The following is a 17472-nucleotide window of genomic DNA, read 5'->3' as shown; positions in this document are numbered from 1 at the left end:
GAACCATGTCTGAGGCACTGCTGCTCCCTCAGATACCATCCATCAGTAAGGAGTTAAAAGCTCATGTTTCTCCTGCCTACTCCTCCTCTCCTCTTCTGGCAGCCCAGGATCCCTCCCTGGCCAAAGCTGCCTTTGCAGTTTGGATTCACACGGCGAGGGTTTTAGCACCGCTTGAAGGAGGAGGTTGGGGATTTTTAAACCACACACATACAAAAGTTTCACAGAATCATAGGATCAACAAGGCTCAAACCCCTCTTTGAGTCTCCAAACTTCCCCAAGCACACAAGTGTAAGGATCCAGTGGGTGACATCACGCCTGGGACTTGGTGGCTCCCCCTCCCAGTCGCCCCCGGACTGGGTTGTTCAGACACAACAAAGCTAATAAATCCCAGTGAAACCCATTTTATCTCCAGGAGGTGACTCACAGAGCACCAGCACTGGCTACAGCCCTCACAGGAGAGAGGCTCAGACCAGCAATCACTCGACCCTGCCCTTGTCAGCCACCTCCAGAGCAAACCAACTGCCTTGCCTGATGACAAAAGGCCCTTTCTTGCAGCAAAAGGCAATGGGGAGTGATGCTGCAAGCCAGAACCACAGACACGTGGAGAGAAGCTTGAGAAGAGAAGGGGCCTGGTCCTCAGCACTTCCCTTTCTTCTCATAAATGATGAGAATTCAGGGGAAAAAACACAACACTGCTCCTCTGCTGCTTTTAGCAGCAATCTCACAGACTCCCAGCATGGTGCAGGCTGGAAGGGACCTCTGGAGATCATCCAGGCCAACCCCCTGCTACACCAGGGACACCCACAGCAGCTTGCCCAGCATCACAATGGCCAGGTGGTTTTGGAAGCTCTCCAGAGGAGACTCCATAACCTCTCTGGGCAGCCTGCTCCAGGCCTCCAGCACCCTCACACCAAGCAAGTTTCTCCTCATCTTCAGGTGGAACCTCCTGGCTTCCAGTTTGTGCCCACTGCCCCTTGTCTTGTCTCTGGCAATCGCTGACAAGAGTCTGGCCCCAGCCTCTTATCCTCCACCCTTTAGCTGTTGATAAGGTTGGAGCAGGACAAGACACCCTTGGTGGGTGTCACTGTGGCCAAAGAGGAGCTGGCAACCAAGAACTTTTGATTTTCTGGTTTTGAGATCTGCAGATTGCATCAGGTTGGAAGGGACCCTCAAAGGTCATCTTGTCCAACCCCCCTGCAGTCAGCAGGGACACCAAGTACATCAGGCTGCCCAGGGCCACGTTAAGTCTGATCTTGAATGTCTCCAGGGACAGGGCCTCAACCACATCCCTGGGCAACCTGTTGCAGCATTTTACCACTCTCAGTGTGAAGAACTTCCTCCTGAGATAATCAGGAGATGCCAACTCCCAGGCCTGTCTTTGGCCCAAGCATGTGAGGGTGCATGAAAATCCAATCCAGTTGTAGAAGAGCAAAGCCCATGTCTGCTGTCTGCCTTGCAGAGCTCTCTGCTGGGGTTGCTTCACCACAGGACAGCTTTTATAGTTCACTTCTTTTTTTCCTGCTGACCAGGATGAAATACTTCTTCTTTTACAGCAAGCTAATAACAGAAACAAGGTTTTTTGGTTTTTTTTTTTGGTGTCCAGACATGATGCTCTGGTAACTGGGCAGGAGTCTCCTATTCATTAGGAAAGAACTTTCAGATAATGGAGTCAAAATTGCATCCTGACCTAATAAAAGGGAGGTTTCAGATAACGCTTTATAAAATGTGAAATTTCAGGAGGAAACTGTTTTGAGATCTTTCCTCAAGGGAAAGGGCTGAAGAGCTGAAAATTCTCCCAAGATACAAATAGTCTCAGAAGGTTGGGTAATGCCCTTAACAGGTTTGGGCACGGCATGCTCCTCACACAACAGCTCCTGTTTCGTGGCAGCTTCTGTAGGCTGCAGTTCAAGCTGGCCATGGAATGGGTAAAGCAAGCAGAAATCACAGAATCAGAGAGGTGTTTCAGATGGAAAAAATCTCTAAGATCATGGAGTCCAACCATCAACCCAACACCACCATGGCTATTAAACCATGTCCCCAACTGCCATGGCCACAGGTTTCTTGAATACCTCCAGGGATAGTGACTCCAGCACCTCCCTGGGCAGCCTGTTCCAGTGCCTGACCACTCTTGTCATCAGAGTGTTGGTGCTGGTGTTCTGAGTGCTTGCTCCCTACCTCTCTGGCTTACCCTAGGAGGCCTTCAAGGAAGAAGAGAATAGCAAACCCAGTAAACCTTTTGCCCATCCTGGAGAGGGCCAAATCATGGTCATCCTGGGTTGAGTATTAGCAAGGCTCCAGGTATCACATTTCTTGATCACCTCCAGAGACAGTGACTCCACCACCTCCCTGGGCAGCCTGTTCCAATGCCTGACTAACATCAAGCAGCTCTCACTGCACAAACTTTGCAGACCATGCTGGAGGTCCCTCAGCTCTCCCTCCGGTGACTCAGATGCTGAAGGAAACTCTCCAAGGGCAGGGAGCTGTGGATGGCTGGGATGAACTCAGCCACCAGTGTTCTCTCCATCCAAGTGCTGCTGGCAGAAAATGGTGCAGGGAGCTGATCCCAAGGCCCAGTGAGTGTGTTAATGCTCAAGATAGCACTAAATTGTTGTAGGAGAGTAGAAAGGCTCTGCAGAGGGTCTGGCCAGGCTGGATCCATGGGCCAAAGCCAGTGGGATGAGATTCAACAAGGCCAAGTGCTGGGTCCTGCACTGAAGTTACAACAACCCCATGAAGACTCCAGGCTTGGGGCAGAGTGGCTGGAAACTGCCCAGCAGAAAAGGACTTTGGAGTATTGGTCGGGGCAGGCTGAAGATGAGGCAGGGTGTGCCCAGGTAGCCAAGAAGGCCACCAGCAGCCTGGCCTGGATCAGCAATGGTGTGGCCAGCAGGAGCAGGGCAGCGATTGTCACCCCTGTACTGGGCACTGCTGAGGCCACACCTTGAGTACTGGGTTCAAATTTGGGCTCCTCACTCCAAGAAGGACGCTGAGGGGCTGGAGCAGGTCCAGAGAAGGGCAACCAAACTGGGGAAGGGTCTGGAGAAGAGGGCTGGTGAGGAGCAGCTGAGGGAACTGGGGGTCTTCAGCCTGGAGAAGAGGAAGCTGCTCTCTACAACTCCCTGATAGGAGGTTGGAGTGAGGTGGGGGTTGGTCTCTTCTCCCTGGTAACAAGTGAAAGGATGAGAGGAAATGACTTCCAAGTTGCAGCAGGGGAGGTTTAGGTTGGACGTTAGAAGAAACTTCTTCCCTGAAAGAGTTCTCCAACCCTGCAACAGGCTCTCCAGGGAGGTGGTTGAATCCCCATCCCTGGTGGTGTTTAAAGGAGGCAGAGATATGGTGCTGAGGGCCATGGTTTAGCAGCAGCCTTGTTAGAGTTAGGGAATGGTTGGAATCAATGATCTTAAAGATCTTTTCCAACCAAAATGACCACGTCATTCTAAGTATTTTAGGCTTGTTCCAAGTAATAAATAAGATGTCTTGGCTTTTGTGGTGATGACTTTCCACCAGGCATGGACACATCTGCTCTTCTAAGTCTTCTCTCCCAGGTCTCTTGGCTATGAGAAGCCTTGCTGCTTCAGATGTGTGTTTATCTGTGTAACTACATTCCAACATCATCCTTGAATATGTTCAGGCCTATTTTTATGCACCCTATATAAATATCAATTTGGGGGGGAGTGAGTGGTATCAAGATAGATTTAAATCCATTTTATTTGCATGCATACTATGTGGGCATGGATTATTCATTTATGAGCATAAGGTGTGTGCATCTAAAACCATCTTCCAGGCTGGTTAAATGGGTGTGCATGCAGTTAGATGTTGTGAAATGGCTGATGTTTGCTCTTGTATCCCTTGCAGGAAAGATTTCAAGTGAAGAATCCTCCTCACACCTACATCCAGAAGTTGAAAGGCTATCTGGACCCAGCTGTAACCAGGAAGGTGAGGAGCATCCTGTTTCTTCTCACCCATCCCTTGTTTCTCACTGAGGATGGTCCCAGGGTCTGGGTTCCTTCCTGTCTTTGTGTGAAAGGTGCCATAAAAGCCTCCAAGCAGAGCTTCAGAGATGTGACAGACTGCAGAGAGAAGCAAAGAGAAGCTGGAAGGAGGCTGTGGTTGTCACAGCTGGGAAAGGAGAAGAGATGTTGCAATGAAACTTTTATATCTTTGTTTTTAATATTTTGTCTTCTCTTTCATATCTTTGTCTTCTCTTTCATACCTTTATCTTTTCTTTCATACCTTTATCTTTTCTTTCCTATCTTTGTCAATGATCTGGATGAGGAGATTGAGATGTCCTCAGGAAGTCTGCAGCTGATGCTAGATTGGTTGGCAGTGTTGATCTGTTGGAGGGGAGGAAGGCTCTGCAGAGAGCTCTGGCCAGCCTGGGTCCATGGGCCAAAGCCAAAGGTTCAACAAGGCCAAGTGCTGGGTCCTGCTCTTGGGTCACAACAACCCCATGAAGGCTCCAGGCTTGAGGCAGAGTGGTTGGAAACTGCCTGGTGCTTGTCAACAGTGTCTGCAGATGAGGCAGGGTGTGCCCAGGTGGCCAAGAAGGCCACCAGCATCCTGGCCAGGGTCAGCAATGGTGTGGCCAGCAAGAGTAGGGAAGTGATTGTCCCCCTTTACTGGGCACTGGTGAGGCCACAGCTCAAATCCTGGGTTCAATTTTGGGCCCCTTACTCCCAAGAAGGACACTGAAGGGCTGTAGAGATCCAGAGAGGGTCAGCAAAGCTGCTGAAGGGTCTGGAGAAGAGGGCTGGTGAGAAGCAGCTGAGGGAACTGGGGGTGTTCAGCCTGGAGAAGAGGAGGCTGAGGGGAGACCTCATTGCTCTCTACAGCTCCCTGAAAGGAGGCTGGAGCCAGGTGGAGGTTTGGCTCTTCTCTCTAGTATCAGGTGACAGAATGAGAGGAAGTGGCCTGAAACTGTGCCAGGGGAGGTTTAGGTTGAAGATTAGGAACAATTTCTTTGCTGTAAGAGTGGCCAGGCTGCCCAGGGAGGTGTTGGAGTCACCATCCCTGGAGGTGTTGAAGAACCAAGGCACTTTGGGACAGGGCTTAATGGCTGTGGTGGTCTTAGGTTGGAAGGTGGACTGATGGTGTCAGAGGTCTCTTCCAAGTGACACAATTTGATGGGTCTATGGAAGGGACCATCTGACACATGAAACAACTTGTTGGAGTAACTTGAGCTTCAGTGACCAGCCTGGCAGGTTATCAGTGAGCTGGGCTGTCAGGCTGGTTGCCATGTGGTGTTGAGGCAAACCTCTGCCTGATGGCACTTTCCTCACCATGCAAAGAGGGTGTTGAAGTTTTGAGTCCTGTTCTGTGGGCAGTTGTGTGACAGGACTTGAGCTCAGCTGGCACAGTTCACCTCTCACTTGCAGGCTCCTCTGAGGCTCAGGGTTGTAAAGAAAAAAAATAACCTAGGGTGCATTTAGGTGGCAGAACCTGGATAGTAGGAACAAGTTCTTTACCATGAGGGGAATGGAACACTAGAACAGGTTGTCTGGGGAGGTGGTTGAGGCCCCATCCCTGGAGATATTCAGGGTGAGGCTCGACAGGGCTCTGGGCAGCCTGATCTAGTTGTGGATGTAGGGCCATGAGGATGAGCAGAGGGCTGGAGCTCCTCTCTTAGGAGGAGAGACTGAGAGAGTTGGGGCTGTTCAGTCTGGAGAAGAGAAGGCTCTGAGGTGACCTTCTTGTGGCCTTCCAGGATCTGAAGGGGGCTACAAGAAAGCTGGGGAGGGAGTTTTAGTATGTCAGGTAGTGATAGGACTGGGGGGAATGGAGCAAAAATAGAAGTGAGGAGATTCAGACTGGATGTGAGGAGGAAGTTCTTCCCCATGAGAGTGGTGAGAGCCTGGAATGGGTTGTCCAGGGAGGTGGTTGAGGCCCCATCCCTGGAGGTGTTTAAGGCCAGGCTGGATGAGGCTCTGGCCAGCCTGATGTAGTGTGAGGTGTCCCTGCCCATGGCAGGAGGGTTGGAACTGGATGATCCTTGTGGTCCCTTCCAACCCTGACTGATTCTAGGATTCTATGATTCTAAAATGTCCCTGCTGACTGCAGAGGGGGTTGGACTGGATGACCTGTGGAGGTCCCTTCCAACCCAGACCATTCTATGGTTCTGTGATCCATCCTTCTCCGTATTATTTTGTCCAAAATAGTTGGATAATGACTCAGACACTCCAGTTTTTCTGTCACATGGATGTCACAGAATGATAGGGGTTGGAAGGGACTTCTGGAGATCATCTTGTCCAACCTCTCTGCTAGAGCAGGTTCACCCAGAGCAGGTTGCACAGGACAAGTGTCCAGGTGGGTTTTGAATGACTCCAGAGAAAGAGACTTTCTGGGCAGCCTGCTCCAGTGCTCCACTACCCTTAAACTAAAGAAGTTTCTCCTCATGTTTAGATGGAACTTCTTATGGTCAGGTTTTTGCTTGTTAATCTATGTCCTCTCACTGGGCACCACTGAAAAAAGACTGGCCCCATCCTCCTGGCACCCAGCCTTTAGCTCTGGCTGAGCACTGAGAAGATCACAGAATCACAGAATTGTCAGGGTTGGAAGGGACCTCAAGGCTCAGCCAGTTCCAACCCCCCTGCCATGGGCAGGGACACCTCACACTAGATCAGGTTGCTCACAGCCACATCCAGCCTGGCTGCAAAAACCTCCAGGGATGAGGCTTCCACCACCTCCCTGGGCAACCTCTGCCAGTGTCTCACCACCCTCATGGGGAAGAAATTCTTCCTAAAATCCAATCTCAATGCCCCCTCTTCTAGTTTTGCTCCATTCCCCCCAGTCCTGTCACTCCCTGACACCCTCAAAAGTTCCTCCCCAGCTTTCTTGTAGCCTCCTTCAGATACTGGAAGGCCACAAGAAGGTCTCCTGGGAGCCTTCTCTTCCACAGACTGAACAGCCCCAACTCTCTCAGTCTGTCCTCATAGCAGAGGAGCTCCAGCCCTCTGCTCATCCTCATGGCCCTTCTCTGGACACCTCTCAGTCTTCTCTTTTCCAGGCTAAAGAGCCCCAGGCCCCTCAGCCTTTCTTCATAAGGCCACATCAAGCATCTCTGTTTGCATCTTCTCTCCAAGGATGTATTTGTGGCTGTCTCTGATGATTTTTCACCACTCTGATGGGCTTAGAAACAGCCTCCAGGATTTTAGCCTAGCAGGAAACCTCCATCCTGTCCAGAGGAGCATCGCTGAGCCTTTGGTATTTAACCACAGCTCCCAGATCCTGTGTTGATAGTTCTAACAGCCCTCAGAAACCCCACCCCAACAAGGCAGTGAGAGCACAGCAGATCCTGCTGCTGGCTGGCTCTGCCTTGCCCTGGACAATGACCCCTTTGTGCTGCCCTACAATGAGCTGAGGTTGGTGCCCCACGGTAAAAGACGGATCCTGACACGGAGCTTCCAGGCCGGGGCCAGCTCCAACCCCAGCAGAGGTTCACCTCCATCCTTGCTTCTAGCTTCGTGTCTTCAAGGCTGCAGTAATGTCTTCTGACAGTGCCTCTCTTGTTGGGGGCTCTGACAAGGAGGAGGAAAGCATTTAGTAGGAAACCTTTGGATTTGCCTGCAGCTGATCGTAACGTCGTGGAGGTTTTCAAACAAACCCAGCGAACAGAAGTCTTTGTGTTCTTCTCCTGGAGGGTTTGGAAATGCCTTTAGCGTTTGGCTTTGCTCCCTGGGCTCACATTGAAGCCTTTCTTAGCCTAATACCACTCAAAGAGTCCCATGACAAATGACAAGAGCAGGGAACCTAAAAATAACTCCACGGAGTTCCTCTCTTTGGGTCGTGTTATTCCCTAGCACCAGCAGCTCCTTCCGAAGGGGCTTCCTCCACCACAGGTTTGGTTCTTCCCCACAAAACTGGGGCAGGTTTTTTGGTGTGGGTGTGAAGCCTCAAAAGCAAGGTTAAAGCAGCAGGCTGGGAAGAAAGGCCTGGCAGTTTAGTTCCCAACGGAGAGCTTGATACTCAAAACAGAGCTGGTATTGTCAAGAAGGCTTTAGTTCTCTGCAAGCTTTTGAATTTCCTTGATCCTGGAAACTCCAATATGTGCATGGGAACAGAAGTTGCCTTCCTGAGTGTGTTTTTTCCTGGACTGCTGGACATGGAGTGTTGCATTCCTCAGGAGTTAGAGGGGTTCTCAGTTTCTGCAGGTTCACACAGATTGCACTGGGTCGGAGGGGACCCTCAAAGCTCATCTTGTGCACCCCCCCTGCAGTCAGCAGGGACACCTTCAACTAGAGCAGGTTGCTCAGGGCCTTGTCAAGTTTGACCTTGAATGTCTCCAGGGATGGGGCCTCCATCACATCTCTGGGTAACCTGTTCCAGTATCTCACCACCCTCATTGTGCAGAACTTCCTCCTGATGTCCAACCTAAACCTGCCCTGCTCCAGTTTTAAACCTTTTTCCCTCATCCATCCCCACAGGCCCTTCTGAACAGTCCCTCTCCAGCCTTCTTGTAGGTTCCCTTCAAACATTAAAATACAGCTCTAAGGTCTCTCCAGATCCTCCTCCTCTCCAGGCTGAACAGCCTCAACTCTTTCAGCCTGTCCCCATAGCAGAGGTGCTCCAGCCCTCTGATCATCTCTGTAGCCTCCTCTGGACCTGCTCCAGCAGGTTCATGTCCTTGTGTTGGTGGCCCCATAGCTGGACATGGTAGTCTAGGTGAGGTCTGAGCAGAGCAGAGCAGAGCTGCAGAATCCTCTCTCTCCATCTGCTGGCCACACTGCTTTTGACACAGCCCAGGCTGCCATTGGCCTTCTGGGCTGCAGGTGCCCACTGCTGGCTCATGTCCAGCTTCTCACCCACCAGCACCCCCAAGTCTTTCTCTGCAGGGCTGCTCTCAGTCTCCTCATCCCCCAGCCTGGATGGGATAATGAGGATTGCCTCAACCCAGCTGCAGGACCTTGTACTTTTCCTTATTGAACCTGATGATGTTCTCCTGAGCCCACTTCTCCAGCCTGCCCAGGTGTTACCTTACTATTTCCTTTATTCATTCAGCACTCTGTGAGCTGTTGATTAACATCCTGAGTCTGATAATTTTTTTCCTGCTTACTCAATTACAGAAATTCAGGAGGAGAGTCCAAGAGTCTACTCAAGTACTCCGAGAACTGGAAATTTCTTTAAGAACAAATCACATTGGGTAAGAATTTTCCATGGTTTTTAGTCTTAGATTGTTTTTTATTTTGCTGGTAGGGGAGGGAGGAGGTTACTTCTACTGATGGATGCCTTTGGGAAAAGCTCTCTTTGCATGTCAAGCAGGGATACCACTTGATTGATGGTTAAAGCCTTGAAGGGCTCAGTTAAAGGAGAGCTGGGCAGCTCTGGAGAATAATTTTGCTTTAATCTTTTCATGATAGGCTTCATCCACATCTCTCTGAAAGCTGTGAGGAGATTGCAGTCAACTTCTGCTTGCCTTGAGTCAGTGAGCATGATTGTGTCTAGAATAATAATGGCATTGCAGCTATAAAAAAAATATATATATATATTTAAAAGGAAAAAAAAAGCTTTTGTATAGCTTTAACATGAGGCAGCTCATAAAGCTTGCCTGTGAGTAATGTTACCAACAGTTTACTTCTACAAAGCAGAAAGTTCTTCTCAACTAGCCAAAGAATCATCAGAAATGTAATTGTTTTTTGGGTTTTTTTAATCAAACATCTCCATGTTTCCACTGGTCCCTGCTTTGGGTCTCAGGACCTGTCCCTGGAGACATTGAAGGTCAGGCTTGGTGGGACTCTGAGCAAGCTGATCTGTGGTATGCCAGGTTGGAAGGGACCCCAAGGAGCATCTGGTCCAACCTTTCCAGGTGATGGTGTAGTTGGAATGAGATGGCCCAGCACCTTGACAAGCTGAGTCTTAAAAATGACCCAATCTAGTAGTCTTAGGTTGAAGGTTGGTCTTGATGACCTTAGAGGTCTTTTCCAACTTGAACAGTTCTCTGATTCTGGTGGCCTTCCAGTGCTTAAAAGGGACCTGGCAGAAAGCTGGGGACAGACTTCTGAGCAGGGCCTGTTGTGACAGGACAAGGGGGGATGGTTTGAACTGAAAGAGGGAGATTCAGGCTGGAGAGAAGGAAGAAATGCTTGACACTGAGGGTGGTGAGACCCTGGCTCAGGTTTTAAAGTCCTTTTAATAATAATAATAACAATAATAATAATAAAGAGTGTCTTTAAAAGTCTTCTTGTCCCAAGTGGGAAGGCAAAGGTTCTCTCAGCAGTGCTGCTGTCCCTGCACGGGGTCTGTCTCTGGTTTAGCTGACACCAAGCCCATGAAGCACTCTCATGTCTTCATGATTTCTCTAACAGATGGGTCAGGGAGTTCCTGAATGAAGAAAACAAAGGCCTGGATGTTCTGGTGGAGTACTTGTCGTTTGCACAGTATGCAGTCACGTAAGTAAGACCTCTCTGATGACCTCTGGGCTTGGGAGGCAAAGCAAGAACCCTGTCAGGGCAGGTGCTCAGCTTTCCATGGGGCAGAGCTGTCCTGCTTGGGACAATACTGTGTAGAGCAAAGAAAGTGGTGATGTTAGTCCAAAACTAGTGCATCTTAACAGAGAAAATAAAGCCTAAATTTAAGCCTTGAGATTAAAGGTTGGAGTCCTCAGCACAGCAGACACATGGACCTGATGGAATGGGTCCAGAGGAGGGTCATAAAGATGATCAGGGGGCTGGAGGTTGGTGGTTGAGGCCCCATCCCTGGAGGTGTTTAAGGCCAGGCTGGATGAGGCTCTGGCCAGCCTGATGTAGTGTGAGGTGTCCCTGCCCATGGCAGGGGGGTTGGAACTGGATGATCCTTGTGGTCCCTTGCAACCCTGACTGATTCTATGATTCTATGAGCTGGGGGTGTTCAGCCTGGAGAAGAGGAGACTTCAGGGAGACCTAATAGCAGCCTGGCAGTACCTGAGGGGGGCTACAGGAAGGATGCAGAGAGACTGTTTATAAAGGCCTGCAGTGACAGGACAAGGGACAATGGCTTCAAACTAGAGAACAGCAGATTTAGATTGGATGTTAGGAGCAAGTTCTGCACCATGGGGGTGGTGGAACACTGGAACAGGTTGCCCAGGGAGGTGGTTGAGGCCCCATCCCTGGGACTTACTCAGGGTGGGACTTGACAGGGCAACCTGATCAAGTTGAAGATGTCTCTGCTTACTGCAGGGGGGGTTGGACTAGATGACCTTCAGAGGTCCTTTCCAACCCAAAGCATTCTATGATTCTTCTGGCACGGAAAGTTCTTGGCTTCCTGTGGAGAAGATGCACTGCAAGATAATGGTAGGAACTTAAAGATGATTTAGGAAGTTGGGAAGAGTATAAAATAAGCTTTTTCAAGCTGACATCTGGTTAATTGGGAGTCAGATTTAGTAATTTAGGTAATAAATCATGAAATGGAGTCTATTGAAACAAATTAGGGGGGGAGAGGGGTGAGAATCACCTTCCATTAGTCGATTTGAATTTGAAATAGATGAATTTGAGGCTCTGTATCTCCACATGCTTTCACTGAGGGTATTTTAGCAGTGGAATGTTTTCTAAAGGTATGTGGGAAGAAGCAGTAGGTTAAAAGGTGCTGTCATAGGTAGGGACTCAAGCTGGCGAGAGCTGCTGTTTGGTTTTTAGAGGAGATGCCATCAGATGTATATATCTCCTGGCACAGAGAACAAAAAAAAAAAAAAAGAGATTTTTGGTGAGGTTGCAATCAAATTAATGAAGGAAAATGACAGGGTTGAAAATGGAAAAAACCTGCACAGCAAAAAGCTATGTTTGTGTAAAGGCTTTTCTTCCTAAAATTGCACCAATGGAGGCAAGTTCCTTGCTGGGTTTTTCTCCCCCGTCTAACGTGGTAAAGATGAGTAATAACCTCAAAAGCTCCAAGGGGAACAAGCAATTTTTGCTTGAAATAACAGCGGAGTGGGCAATGGGTCAAGAAGCAACGAAAATCTGTGCTGATTATAAGGCTATTTTACCCATGCTGGATGATTGGGGAAGGGCAGCAAGGCAGTGAAATGCTCAGTCACATAGGGAAGGAGTAATCTGAGTTGGGATGATAGGTGCAGGGCAGCAAGGCAGTGAAATGCTCAGTCACATAGGGAAGGAGTAATCTGAGTTTGGATGATAGGTGCAGGGCAGCAAGGCAGTGAAATGCTCAGTCACATAGTGAGGGAGGAATCTGAGTTTGGATGATAGGTGCAGGGCAGCAAGGCAGTGAAATGCTCAGTCACATAGTGAGAGAGGAATCTGAGTTTGGATGATAGGTGCAGGGCAGCAAGGCAGTGAAATGCTCAGTCACATAGGGAAGGAGTAATCTGAGTTGGGATGATAGGTGCAGGGCAGCAAGGCAGTGAAATGCTCAGTCACATAGGGAAGGAGTAATCTGAGTTTGGATGATAGGTGCAGGGCAGCAAGGCAGTGAAATGCTCAGTCACATAGTGAGGGAGGAGTCTGAGTTGGGATGATAGGTGCAGGGCAGCAAGGCAGTGAAATGCTCAGTCACATAGAGAAGGAGGAATCTGAGTTGGGATGATAGGTGCAGGGCAGCAAGGCAGTGAAATGCTCAGTCACATAGGGAAGGAGTAATCTGAGTTGGGATGATAGGTGCAGGGCAGCAAGGCAGTGAAATGCTCAGTCACGTATTGATGGAGGAGACTGAGTTAGGACTTCAACACTTCATTGATTTATTGAAATGAGTTGGAGGCAGCTCTAAGCATTCCCCTCTTTCCTCCAAGGTTCATCAGCAACACAGCCAATATTGGATTCATTTTATTTTATTTAAGAGAGGAAAAAAACACCCGAACTAGCTCTTTGATCCTTCTGAAATCTTTTGACTGGGTGGTGATTTGCTCCCATTCTCAGGGTCCAAAAGTGCTGCACCTGAAGCTTACCTTGAGTTGCAGTGTGATGGAGGTTAGGCCATGTTGCTTGATTCCTTAATTTTGCAATCTTTAGGGGCCTTCTAAAACCCCCACTTAAAAGACATGAAGGTACAGAGTGGCCCCTCAGTCAGTTTGTGGATGATACCAAACTGGAGAGGCTGAAACCCCATTCAGCCAGGCCTGGACAGGTTGGAGAACTGGGTGGAGGCGAAGCTTATGAAGTTCAACAAGGGCAAGTGTAGGGTCCTGCACCTGAGGAGGAAGAACCCCCTGTACCAGTACAGGTGAGGGTGACCTGCTGGGAAGCAGCTCTGGGGAGAGAAGGACCTCAGAGTGCTGCTGGACAGCAAATTCCCCATGAGCCAGCAATGTGCCCTTGTGGCCAAGAAGGTAAGTGGTGTCCTGGGGTGCATTCAGAAAAGTGTGGGCAGCAGATCAAGGGAAGTTCTCCTTCCCCTCTACTCTGCTACAGTCAAGCCACATCTGGAGTTATGGGTCCAGTTCTGAGCTCCCCAGTTCAAGAGAGACAGGAAACTACTGGAGAGAGTCCAGTGGAGGCTCCAAAGATGCTGAGGGTCCTGGAGCATCTCTGTGAGGAGGAAAGGCTGAGAGCCCTGGGGCTGTGGAGCCTGCAGAAGAGCAGCCCCAGAGGGGAGCTGAGCAGTGCTCAGCAAGAGCTAAAGGAGCTGTGGGGGGCAAGAGGCTGGGGCCAGACTCTGCTCAGTGGTGCCCAGGGACAGCACAAGGGGCACTGGGCACAAACTGGAAGCCAGGAGGTTCCATCTGAGGATGAGGAGAAAGTTGTTTGTTGTGAGGGTGCTGGAGGCCTGGAGCAGGCTGCCCAGAGAGGTTGTGAAGATTGCTCTGGAGAGCTTCCAATCCCACCTGGCCATTTTGTTGCTGGCAAGCTGCTATGTGTGCCCCTGCTTTAGCAGTGGGGTTGGAGTGGATGATCTCCAGAGGTTCCTTCCATCCCCCAACCACTCTGGGATTCCATGACCAGGAAGGAAAATGCTCTGTGCATTTTTTTTTTCCTGTTTCAGCTGGAGTTGAGGTTTCTATTTCCTTCCAGGTTTGACTTTGAAAGCTTGGAGAACAACGTGGAAAACTCCATGGAGAAGTCCAAACCTTGGAGCCGCTCCATCGAGGACCTGCACAGGGGCAGCAACCTGCCCTCCCCGGTTGGCAACAGCATTTCCCGCGCCGGCAGGCACTCGACCTTGCGGTAAGAGCTGGGCCTGCAAACACCCAGGGCAGGGGCACACTGCTCACCAATGGATTTTCCACTTCGTCTTGGTGTCATCTTCCCTCTTTCCACACTCTGGGCTTGATGCATGTAGGAAAGATGTGGTTGTGCTGGTGGTTTTGAGGTAGAAAGAAGTTCTAAGCTAGGAAGAAGGGTGGCTCAGCATTGCCCAGCGATTGAGGAAGAGGCAAAAATAACTCTGCCTCTCTTTCCAGTGGCAGAATGAGCTCAGGATGCGTGACACGTTTCCAGCAGGTACAGTGTCGCTTGCCCAGGGGAAGCAATTCCTCTTCTCCAAAGCATACCTCAAGATTTCCACAGCCCAAGCCAGTCTGAGGCTCCAATCTGGTGTCTCAACCCAAAAGTCTCTTTCTAGCAGCACATTCCTTCCATGTCACTATGAACAAGATGTTTCTTTTGTGAAAGGCCATTTCCATCCTTCACATGCACCCTGGGCTTTGCTATGGAGTCTCTCTTTCCAAAGACTCTTGTGGGTTCATTTTTAGTCTGTGGAGAAGGCAAGATCATTCCCAGGGCTGAGTGGCAGTCAGCTTGTGGTCACGTTCCTTAGAATCATAGAATCATAGCTCCTTCAGAGCTTCACCATTATGAGGCACACTAAATACACCTTTAGAGCAGCAGTGCTGGGGGTGCAGCTCAGCCTACTGGATGCTTTTGGGCCTTTTTCTGGCTTTTATGGAGTTTTGTTTCACAGCACTGTGAGCACAGAAGAGTCCAGAAAAGATGGGGCAAGTGAGGAGTTGCTTCTTTTTCCCCACGTCTTTCTATCACACGATCGTGGAATTGTTTTGTTTGGGAAACACCTTTAAGCTCATAAAGTCCAACCATTAACCCAGCACTGCCAAGTCACCACTGTCCCTCAGCACCACTTCTGCACACCTTTGAAACCCCTCCAGGAATGGAGAGTGCAGCCTGGGCCAGGCTTTGACAACCCTTTTGGGGAAAAAACTATTCCTCGTGTCCAGCTTAAACCTTCCCTGGTGCAACCTGAGGCTGTTTTCTTTTATCTTGTAATTTGTCCCTTGGGAGAAGAGACCAACCCCCACCTGGCTCCAGCCTCCTTTCAGGGAGCTGTAGAGGGCAATGAGGTCTCCCCTCAGCCTCCTCTTCACACTAAACAACCCATTCCCTCAGCTGCTCCTCACCAGCCTTGGTGTCCAGACCCTTCCCCAGCTTTGTTGCCCTTCTTTGGATCTCCTTCAGCCCCTCCAAATCCTTCTTGGAGTGAGGGGCCCAAAACTGACCCCAGGATTCAGGGTGCAGCTTCAGCAGTGCCTGGTGCAGAGGTACAATTACCAAGTTCAGCTTGAGTTTGTCCATCAGTGGTGATGTTGGCTCCTTAGTCAATGTCAGCTTGAGTCCCTTCCACCTACATCCTGAGTGGCAGCGGATGTGATCCCTGGAAAACGTAATTGCCAGACATCAGGCGGTGGACACACAGGTCTGGTAAAGAGATAGAGGCTGTGGAGTGCAGCAAAATGACTTCACCAGCTGGTTTATTTTTTCCTTAATGTGGCCAAGGTGTTCTTAGGAGTGGTTTGGTTTTTGTTTTTTTGGTTTTCTCTGATCTTTAACTGCTCTGATGGAGAATTGGTGGAGTCTTGTGCTCTTAGGAAGAGCTCTGCCTGCTGTCTTTGGGAAGCATGCTTGTGAGGTGTTTAAGAGAAGGCTGGATGAGGCACTTAGTGCCATGGTCTGGTCGATTAGTTAGGGTTGGGTGATCAGTTGGACTTGATGATCTTGGAGACCTCTTCCAACCTGGTGGATTCTGTGTGGTTCTGTGTGATAAGTGGCACAGAAATGCAAAAATCAGGTTTACATTACATGTCTCTTACATTTTTTTCTCTTCATTTCCTTCCATCCTTTTTCCTTTTCCACATCTCCCTTCATTCCTTATCCTTTTCCTTAATCCATTTCAATGTCTCCTTCCTCTCATCCTCCGTTCCCCTCCGTGTTTCAAACTCTCTCCTCCAATTCCTTCTCCCTCATCCTTCCCTCCTCCTCTCTCACCCACCTTTCACGTGCCGTCAGATTGGGTTCTCTGCCTGAGCAACTCCAGTTCAAAGCCTGCCAGAGCTGCTTTTCAGCCAACTGCCTCTGGAGCAGCTTCACTTTGTGCTCTGCTGATGAGGCTTCGAGCCGGAAAACCTCGTAAGTGCCGGGCGCCAGGTTCTACACGCAGCAGGGGCTGTGCAGGGCATGGTTGCCACGTGGCTAGCACTGCTCCTCATGCCTTTATAATCTGGTAGTCACACGTTTGAGGAGAGCCTGAAGCATCAAGGGCAGCTTGCAGTCCCCAAAACGTGTGGTTGTCACATTATAAGTTCAAAGCGTGCTTGGCATCCGTGGAGTTTTCCTGCAGGAGAACAAAACGTGCTTTATGGTGACACGAGATGCAGCTTGGCTTCTTTGTGGTGCAAATGGCAGTTCATGGAATGGCCTGGGTTGGAAGGGACCTTCGAGATCATCTACTTCCAACCCCCCTGCCATGGGCAGGGACACCTCCCGCTAGCCCAGGTTGCCCAAGGCCTCATCCAAGCTGGCCTTGAACACCTCCAGGGAGGAGGAATCAACAACCCCCCTGGGCAACCTGTTCCAGTGTCTCACCACCCTCACTGTGAAGAACTTCTTCTCATCGTCTAATCCAAATCTCCCCTCTTCCTGTTTCAAACCTTTATCCCTGCACTCCCCGATAAAGAGTCCCTCCCCGTCTGTCCTGTTGCCTTCTTGAAGCACTGAAGGAATCTTCTCCTGAGGACATGGTAGGTGCTCATCTAATGAGGAGGGTGTCAGGGTTAAAGCCAGGAGGTTCCTGCCCTGAAGGTGGTTAGACAACATCTGGGCTGTGTGGAGACCAGGCCATAGGATCTTCTTTGCCTCTGCTGTCTTTGTTATGAAGCCCATTCAATTGGAGAGAAATGAAGAAATGCTCCTCCCTCTTGGAAGAAAAATGAGAAGAGTGACCAACTTAGACTCATAGAGTGGTTTGGGTTGAAGGGGGTTGTAGGCCACCTCCCTGCAGTCAGCAGGAACATCTGCAATGAGAGCAGCTTGCTTGGAGCTCCGAACAGCCTGACCTACAATGGTTCCAGGATTGGGGCATCTGCCACCTCTCAGGGCAACCTGAGCCAGGGTCTCACACAGGGTAATTCAAACTTCAGGAGCTGAATTCATCCCTGCAGTGCCAGAGCAGTGTGAAAAATGAGAACAGATTTGACCTGGATTCCTTATTATTAAAACAAGAAGAATATTTGAGGAGACAAAGTCTTATGCCAACTTTAACACCATTTTCTCTCGGTTTTTGGTACCTGTATGGCACCAGCTGTCCTGCTCCTCAGGGTTCAGGAAC

The 17472-nt window shown here is 49.8% G+C and overlaps 1 protein-coding gene across 2 annotated transcripts in view; it reads left to right on the top strand.

Moving 5' to 3' along the window:
• Nucleotides 1–17472, top strand: part of FMNL2 (formin like 2) — a 178435-nt gene that overhangs the window by 101689 nt on the left and 59274 nt on the right. For both annotated transcript variants that reach the window (XM_054380889.1, XM_054380890.1), the window contains exons 3-6: nucleotides 3856–3936; nucleotides 9060–9136; nucleotides 10299–10382; nucleotides 13929–14081. In XM_054380889.1, coding sequence (XP_054236864.1) covers nucleotides 3856–3936; nucleotides 9060–9136; nucleotides 10299–10382; nucleotides 13929–14081 — 395 coding nt within the window. The remainder of the gene's footprint in view (nucleotides 1–3855; nucleotides 3937–9059; nucleotides 9137–10298; nucleotides 10383–13928; nucleotides 14082–17472) is intronic.

This window comes from Indicator indicator, chromosome 5 (assembly GCF_027791375.1).
Source record: "Indicator indicator isolate 239-I01 chromosome 5, UM_Iind_1.1, whole genome shotgun sequence".
NCBI lineage: Eukaryota > Metazoa > Chordata > Aves > Piciformes > Indicatoridae > Indicator > Indicator indicator.
Note: the sequence above shows the minus strand (reverse complement) of the source record. Positions and strands in the feature narration are given on the sequence as shown.